Source organism: Periplaneta americana, chromosome 6, assembly GCF_040183065.1.
Source record: "Periplaneta americana isolate PAMFEO1 chromosome 6, P.americana_PAMFEO1_priV1, whole genome shotgun sequence".
NCBI lineage: Eukaryota > Metazoa > Arthropoda > Insecta > Blattodea > Blattidae > Periplaneta > Periplaneta americana.
The window spans coordinates 150,681,955-150,691,954 of NC_091122.1; the positions used below are offsets into that span (position 1 = coordinate 150,681,955).

The 10,000-nt window shown below is 31.1% G+C and overlaps 1 protein-coding gene across 4 annotated transcripts in view; it reads left to right on the plus strand.

Annotated features, from left to right (window-relative positions):
• Nucleotides 1-10,000, plus strand: part of FucTA (glycoprotein 3-alpha-L-fucosyltransferase A) — a 667,380-nt gene that overhangs the window by 591,931 nt on the left and 65,449 nt on the right. For all 4 annotated transcript variants that reach the window (XM_069829292.1, XM_069829294.1, XM_069829290.1 and 1 more), the window contains one exon: nt 1,123-1,575. In XM_069829292.1, the coding sequence (XP_069685393.1) occupies nt 1,123-1,575 (453 nt within the window). The remainder of the gene's footprint in view (nt 1-1,122; nt 1,576-10,000) is intronic.

Genomic DNA, 10,000 nt, shown 5'->3' on the forward strand with positions numbered 1-10,000 from the left:
AAGTTCGTTGTAACTTAGAATTTAGGCTCTATGACATTCAAAATATTTTATTTAAAAGGGGGGTTATAAGGGGGCTTGAATTAAATCGAAATATCTCCCTTATTATTAAGTTTCATTAAAAATTGTTCATAACAAAAGTTTCTTTAAAACTAATTTCCGATAAGTTTTATTCTACGCAAAATTTTGATGTGACCGATATTTAATGAGATAAATTAGTTTCAAAATTACAATACCAACGCCATCTAAGGCGGTGTAATGAAATAAAAAACAAATGACTTCGTCTATAAGGGGCCTTGTACAACAACAATCGAAAGCTATGTAACATAGCCTACAGAGAATGTTTCTGTGTTTGTATGAAGTAATATCGGAAGCTAAATTAACCGATTTGTATAATTAATTATTAATTCACCATTGGAAAGTGTAGTTTCTCTAGATGGACATAATGCTATAATGTTATTACAGTAACTTCTGAGTGAATCGTGGACAGGTAAGATTAAAATAGCTTCTTATGCACAGAAAACTTGATAGCTATTCTGTACATTCGTTTCCTGTATTTCCTAAAATAATTTTTATGACCGAATGAATGGTCTCTGGATCAAAATGGTCGCATTTTAATTTTTTTAATACAATTTAAATTAAGTAACATAATAAGCGATATATCCTTCTATCAAACACGAATGTGCCCTATTTTAATTATGTAGGCTAATTACTTTATATTTATTTCTAACGGGTGCAGCGGAGCGCACGGGTACGGCTAATGTAGTATAATGCGGTTTTATGTTGTACAACTGTTTTCCTTTTAATACTTGAGAACAAATCATACTTTTAATAATATCATCATATTGGCAAAAAAAAAATGCGTCCTCTCATCCTCCATGAAACTTTCGTTTTTGTAGAGGTACATGATTTCGAGAGAGACATTGGACGATACGCCTCTGCTCAGGTCAGAGACAAATAAGCAAATGGAACGGAGTTTGATTCCAGTGAGTGAGAGGTTGGGGGTTGGGGAAGGCAGGAAGTAAGAGAAATGCACAGCTATCATTGCGAGCCACAATGTGCTCGTGAGTCATATTTTCGACACGGCTGATCTACTCTATGCTATACTGCTGTCACGTGTTGCAGGCAGCGGCAAACCAAGGGGAAGCAGCAGCCACCAGCATGTTGAACGGCGCGGACGACGTTCCTCTGGAGGAGGAGGAGGGGCGGCCGTGGTACATGTCGGGGGGCACGCGGTGGCCCCTGTCGGCGGCGCGGAGTCGCAAGACGGGTCGGCGCATCGCCCGGCTCTGGCCTCACGAGGACCCCGGTTCGGACCGCATCACGAACCAGCTCATGTTCATCCCGCCCGCTTCCTCCACGGGCGAGTCCGGCCCTCACAAGCTGAAGAAGATACTCATCTACAACGGCCTGGGGTCTTGGGCACCCCTCAAGCCCGGCAGAGACGTGTTCACGCAGGCGCGGTGCCCCGTGGACACCTGCACCGTGACGTCGAACAAGGCAGAGGCTGCGGATGCCGACGCCATCCTCTACAAGGACCACTTCGTGAATCCTGGGCATCCTCGTCCACCCAGACAGGTAAGAGCTCAACTTCCATTATTTATGTTATGTTCTTTTTTTAGCAAATTTTGTACGAGGTGTTCGAGTAAACAGTATTTGAAAACGTCAGACATCGTATAGTCCTTGATTTGTTGCCCAAGAAACGGATGTTTTCCTTATCGGAGGTTCACATCCATATTGCGTTCCAGAAAGATTCTGAGCAGCGGGTTAAGTTGAGTATATTTTATTAACAAACCTTCGAGAAAGAAAGATGGTGGAGAAACTTCGTAGTAAAATTTCCGAAGGTGTACCATTCTTGCAGGAAAATGCTGACGTGAATGCATTGTAGGAAATTGAAGAATTTAATTTTGAATTGATTGGAGCAGTAATACAGTAAGTACTATGGAAGAATGGTTTGCAGACCGACACAAACAATAATTTTAGAACTGTTTTAAGGTTGTTGTACTAAGTGTATAGAGTTAAAAGGTAATTAAATAATAATAATAATAATAATAATAATAATAATAATAATAATAATAATAATAATAATAGTAATGTCCACTTCAAAATGACCAGAGGAAAAATAGCCACAAACAAAAATGTCCAGAGGAAAAATGGCCACAAACAAAAATGTCCAAGGGAAAAAGTCCAGTAAAAAATGTCCACTAGCAAAGTGTTCACATACAAAAAGTCCAGTATAAAAAATATCCACTAGCAAAATGTCCACATACAAAAAGTCTACAACAAAATGTCCAGTATGAAAAATGTCCACCAGCAAAATGTTCACATACAAAAATGTCCACAACAAAATGTCCAGTATAAAAAATGTCCACTAGCAAAATGTCCACAACAAAATGTCCGGTATAAAAAATGTCCAATAGTATAATGTCCACATAAAAAATGTCCACAACAAAATGTTCATAACATTTTGCATAAAAATCATTGTAAATTGGAGATTTCTGCGTGTTTATACATTAAAAATTATGATCTCATGTATAGGACATTTTGCATAAAAATCATTGTAAATTGAAAATTTCTGTGTATTTATACATTAAAAATTATGGTCCATGTATAGGATATTTTGCATAAGCTACATTAAAAATTATGATCTCATGTATAGGCCATTTTGCATAAGAATCATTGTAAATTGGAGATTTCTGCGTGTTTATTTAGGCCTTTTAAATTTATGATCTCATGTATAGGACATTTTGCATAAAAACCATTGTAAATTGGAGACTTCTGCGTGTTTATACATTAAAAATTATGATCCATTTATAGGACATTTTGCATAAAGATCATAGTAAATTGGAGATTTCTGTGTGTTTATACGTTAAAAATTATGATATCATCTATAGGACATTTTGCATAAAAATCATTGTAAATTGAAAATTTCTGCGTATTTATACGTTGAAAATTATGATCCCATGTATAGGACATTTTGCATAAAAATCATTGTAAATTGGAAATTTCTGCGTATTTATACGTTAAAAATTATGATCCCATGTATAGGACATTTTGCATAAAAATCATTGCAAATTGGATATTTCTGTGCGTTTATACATTAAAAATTACGATCTCATGTACCTATAGGACATTTTGCATAAAAGTCATTCTGAATTGGAAATTTCTGCGTATTTATACGTTGAAAATTATGATCCCATGTATAGGACATTTTGCATAAAAGTCATTTTAAATTGGACATTTCTGCGTATTTATACGTTGAAAATTATGATCCCATGTATAGGACATTTTGCATAAAAATCATTGCAAATTGGATATTTCTGTGTGTTTATACATTAAAAATTGCGATATCATGTACCTATAGGACATTTTGCATAAAAGTCATTCTGAATTGGAAATTTCTGCGTATTTATACGTTGAAAATTATGATCCCATGTATAGGACATTTTGCATAAAAATCATTGTAAATTGGAAATTTCTGCGTATTTATACGTTAAAAATTATGATCCCATGTATAGGACATTTTGCATAAAAATCTTTGGAAATTGAAAATTTCTGCGTATTTATACGTTGAAAATTATGATCCCATGTATAGGACATTTTGCATAAAGATCATTGTAAATTTGAGATTTCTGTGTGTTTATACGTTAAAAATTATGATATCATCTATAGGACATTTTGCATAAAAATCATTGTAAATTGGAAATTTCTGCGTATTTATACGTTAAAAATTATGATCCCATGTATAGGACATTTTGCATAAAAATCATTGCAAATTCGATATTTCTGTGTGTTTATGCATTAAAAATTACGATCTCATGTACCTATAGGGCATTTTGCATAAAAGTCATTCTAAATTGAACATTTCTGCGTATTTATACGTTAAAAATTATGATCCCATGTATAGGACAGTTTGCATAAAAATCATTGCAAATTTGATATTTCTGCGTATTTATACGTTAAAAATTATGATCCCATGTATAGAACATTTTGCATAAAAATCATTGCAAATTGGATATTTCTGTGTGTTTATACATTAAAAATTACGATCTCATGTACCTATAGGACATTTTGCATAAAAGTCATTTTGAATTGGAAATTTCTGCGTATTTATACGTTGAAAATTATGATCCCATGTATAGGACATTTTGCATAAAAATCATTGTAAATTGGAAATTTCTGCGTATTTATACGTTAAAAATTATGATCCCATGTATAGGGTATTTTGCATAAAAATCATTGTAAATTGAAAATTTCTGCGTATTTATACGTTGAAAATTATGATCCCATGTATAGGACATTTTGCATAAAAATCATTGTAAATTGGAAATTTCTGCGTATTTATACGTTAAAAATTATGATCCCATGTATAGGGTATTTTGCATAAAAATCATTGTAAATTGAAAATTTCTGCGTATTTATACGTTGAAAATTATGATCCCATGTATAGGACATTTTGCATAAAAATCATTTTAATTGGAAATTTCTGCGTATTTATACGTTAAAAATTATGATTCCATGTATAGGACATTTTGCATAAAAAATCATTGTAAATTGAAAATTTCTGCGTATTTATACGTTGAAAATTATGATCCCATGTATAGGACAGTTTGCATAAAAATCATTGTAAATTGGAAATTTCTGCGTATTTATACGTTAAAAATTATGATCCCATGTATAGGACATTTTGCATAAAAATCATTGCAAATTGGATATTTCTGTGTGTTTATGCATTAAAAATTTCGATCTCATGTACCTATAGGACATTTTGCATAAAAGTCATTCTGAATTGGAAATTTCTGCGTATTTATACGTTGAAAATTATGATCCCATGTATAGGACATTTTGCATAAAAGTCATTTTAAATTGGACATTTCTGCGTATTTATACGTTGAAAATTATGATCCCATGTATAGGACATTTTGCATAAAAATCATTGCAAATTGGATATTTCTGTGTGTTTATACATTAAAAATTGCGATCTCATGTACCTATAGGACATTTTGCATAAAAGTCATTCTGAATTGGAAATTTCTGCGTATTTATACGTTGAAAATTATGATCCCATGTATAGGACATTTTGCATAAAAATCATTGTAAATTGGAAATTTCTGCGTATTTATACGTTAAAAATTATGATCCCATGTATAGGACATTTTGCATAAAAATCATTGTAAATTGAAAATTTCTGCGTATTTATACGTTGAAAATTATGATCCCATGTATAGGACATTTTGCATAAAAATCATTGTAAATTGGAAATTTCTGCGTATTTATACGTTAAAAATTATGATCCCATGCATAGGACATTTTGCATAAAAATCATTGTAAATTGGAAATTTCTGAGTATTTATACGTTAAAAATTATGATCCCATGTATAGGACATTTTGCATAAAAATCATTGCAAATTGGATATTTCTGTGTGTTTATGCATTAAAAATTACGATCGCATGTACCTATAGGGCATTTTGCATAAAAATCATTTTAAATTGGACATTTCTGCGTATTTATACGTTAAAAATTATGATCCCATGTATAGGATATTTGCATAAAAATCATTGCAAATTGGATATTTCTGTGTGTTTATACATTAAAAATTACGATCTCATGTACCTATAGGACATTTTGCATAAAAGTCATTCTGAATTGGAAATATCTGCGTATTTATACGTTGAAAATTATGATCCCTTGTATAGGACATTTTGCATAAAAATCATTGTAAATTGGAAATTCCCGCTTATTTATACGTTAAAAATTATGATCCCATGTATAGGACATTTTGCATAAAAATCATTGTAAATTGAAAATTTCTGCGTATTTATACGTTGAAAATTATGATCCCATGTATAGGACATTTTGCATAAAAATCATTGTAAATTGGAAATTTCTGCGTATTTATACGTTAAACATTATGATCCAATGTATAGGACATTTTGCATAAAACTCATTGTAAATTGGATATTTCTGCGTATTTATACGTTGAAAATTATGATCCCATGTATAGGACATTTTGCATAAAAGTCATTCTGAATTGGAAATATCTGCGTATTTATACGTTGAAAATTATGATCCCATGTATAGGACATTTTGCATAAAAATCATTGTAAATTGGAAATTTCCGCTTATTTATACGTTAAAAATTATGATCCCATGTATAGGACATTTTGCATAAAAATCATTCTAAATTGGATATTTCTGCGTATTTATACGTTAAAAATTATGATTCCATGTATAGGACATTTTGCATAAAAATCATTGCAAATTGGATAATTCTGTGTGTTTATGCATTAAAAATTACGATCTCATGTACCTATAGGGCATTTTGCATAAAAGTCATTTTAAATTGGACATTTCTGCGTATTTATACGTTAAAAATTATGATCCCATGTATAGGACATTTTGCATAAAAATCATTGCAAATTGGATATTTCTGTGTTTTTATACATTAAAAATTACGATCTCATGTACCTATAGGACATTTTGCATAAAAGTCATTCTGAATTGGAAATTTCTGCGTATTTATACGTTGAAAATTATGATCCCATGTATAGGACATTTTGCATAAAAGTCATTTTAAATTGGACATTTCTGCGTATTTATACGTTGAAAATTATGATCCCATGTATAGGACATTTTGCATAAAAATCATTGCAAATTGGATATTTCTGTGTGTTTATACATTAAAAATTGCGATCTCATGTACCTATAGGACATTTTGCATAAAAGTCATTCTGAATTGGAAATTTCTGCGTATTTATACGTTGAAAATTATGATCCCATGTATAGGACAGATTGCATAAAAATCATTGCAAATTGGATATTTCTGCGTATTTATACGTTAAAAATTATGATCCCATGTATAGAACATTTTGCATAAAAATCATTGCAAATTGGATATTTCTGTGTGTTTATACATTAAAAATTACGATCTCATGTACCTATAGGACATTTTGCATAAAAGTCATTTTGAATTGGAAATTTCTGCGTATTTATACGTTGAAAATTATGATCCCATGTATAGGACATTTTGCATAAAAATCATTGTAAATTGGAAATTTCTGCGTATTTATACGTTAAAAATTATGATCCCATGTATAGGACATTTTGCATAAAAATCATTGTAAATTGAAAATTTCTGCGTATTTTTACGTTGAAAATTATGATCCCATGTATAGGACATTTTGCATAAAAATCATTTTAATTGGAAATTTCTGCGTATTTATACGTTAAAAATTATGATCCCATGTATAGGACATTTTGCATAAAAATCATTGTAAATTGGAAATTTCTGCGTATTTATACGTTAAAAATTATGATCCCATGTATAGGACATTTTGCATAAAAATCATTGCAAATTGGATATTTCTGTGTGTTTATGCATTAAAAATTTCGATCTCATGTACCTATAGGACATTTTGCATAAAAGTCATTCTGAATTGGAAATTTCTGCGTATTTATACGTTGAAAATTATGATCCCATGTATAGGACATTTTGCATAAAAGTCATTTTAAATTGGACATTTCTGCGTATTTATACGTTGAAAATTATGATCCCATGTATAGGACATTTTGCATAAAAATCATTGCAAATTGGATATTTCTGTGTGTTTATACATTAAAAATTGCGATCTCATGTACCTATAGGACATTTTGCATAAAAGTCATTCTGAATTGGAAATTTCTGCGTATTTATACGTTGAAAATTATGATCCCATGTATAGGGCATTTTGCATAAAAATCATTGTAAATTGGAAATTTCTGCCTATTTATACGTTAAAAATTATGATCCCATGTATAGGAAATTTTGCATAAAAATCATTGTAAATTCAAAATTTCTGCGTATTTATACGTTGAAAATTATGATCCCATGTATAGGACATTTTGCATAAAAATCATTGTAAATTGGAAATTTCTGCGTATTTATACGTTAAAAATTATGATCCCATGCATAGGACATTTTGCATAAAAATCATTGTAAATTGGAAATTTCTGCGTATTTATACGTTAAAAATTATGATCCCATGTATAGGACATTTTGCATAAAAATCATTGCAAATTGGATATTTCTGTGTGTTTATGCATTAAAAATTACGATCGCATGTACCTATAGGGCATTTTGCATAAAAGTCATTTTAAATTGGACATTTCTGCGTATTTATACGTTAAAAATTATGATCCCATGTATAGGACATTTGCATAAAAATCATTGCAAATTGGATATTTCTGTGTGTTTATGCATTAAAAATTACGATCTCATGTACCTATAGGGCATTTTGCATAAAAGTCATTTTAAATTGGAAATTTCTGCGTATTTATACGTTGAAAATTATGATCCCATGTATAGGACATTTTGCATAAAAATCATTGTAAATTGGAAATTTCCGCGTTGTTTATGCATTAAAAATTACGATCTCATGTACCTATAGGACATTTTGCATAAAAGTCATTTTAAATTGGACATTTCTGCGTATTTATACGTTAAAAATTATGATCCCATGTATAGGACATTTGCATAAAAATCATTGTAAATTGGAAATTTCTGCGTATTTATACGTTGAAAATTATGATCCCATGTATAGGACATTTTGCATAAAATTCATTGCAAATTGGATATTTCTGTGTGTTTATACATAAAAAATTACGATCTCATGTACCTATAAGACATTTTGCATAAAAGTCATTTCAATTGGACATTTCTGCGTATTTATACGTTAAAAATTATGATCCCATGTATAGAACATTTTGCATAAAAATCATTGTAAATTGGAAATTTCTGCGTATTTATACGTTAAAAATTATGATTCCATGTATAGGACATTTTGCATAAAAATCATTGTATATTGAAAATTTCTGCGTATTTATACGTTAAAAATTATGATCCCATGTATAGGACATTTTGCATAAAAGTCATTTTAAATTGGACATTTCTGCGTATTTATACATTAAAAATTATGACCTCATGTAGAAGACATTTTACATTTGTGGTCATTTAAACAAGTGGACATTTAATTTTATGGACATTCATATAAGTGAACATTGTATTCTGGACATTTATGTAAGTGAACATTTTGCCAGTGAACATTTCTGTTTGCGGACGTATTGAAATGGACATTTTAACCTCCAACCATAATAATAGTTAGTTAATAATAATAATAATAATAGTAATAATAATAATAATAATAAACATCATTATCCTTGGCGCGACATCCCATGGAGAGCAAAGGTCTACTAGCCGACTGCTGTCTTCATTTCTACATACCTGTCAGAAGAGGTGAACGATCATCCAATCACACCAAAGATTTCGTGAACGATCATCCAGTCGTCCTCATCCGTTCTTTGTATGTTGCCAAACCATACTCTTTGTCTTGATGTCACCAACATATGTCAGCCGTCGTTGCTGTTCCTCTCGATTTCCCCGCAACTAATCTTCCGAAATCCACTCAGTAGCGGAATTATGAATTGAATACCAAGGAACGTCACGAAGGTGTAGGCCCTATTTTGCTTTTATTTCCAATAGTAATTTCAGTACAATTACGCAAATTGCTCGTGAATTGGATTTGACATCGACCTTTTGCGAAAATCATGGCCTCGTGCTTTCACAACTGCCTCCAATCAAATGTTTTATTATCTCTAATTTACCGGTATTCAGTACATAATATAGCGAAAGTTGGCCCCATGTCGTGACTGACAGACATTAAAGCATGAGACCAAGTTTTTAATTTTGTAAATTGTTGAACAATCTCATGATTATCATGAAAAAAGTAAGAGTCCACGAATCTCTGCTTCTGGAGCTACAGTATGGATCTCTTTTAGATTTAAAACATCTGCGTTTAGACTTCAATCTCTAAATAATTATTGTAGTACGTATTACGGGTTACAGTACCTTCTTATTTCAGGGATTCAGAATAACGGACTAAGGTCAATCGTTCCGGTTTTGCATGTATTTATTAACACTACAATTGGGTATACACCCAGTGGCAGTGATATATTATATACAATAAT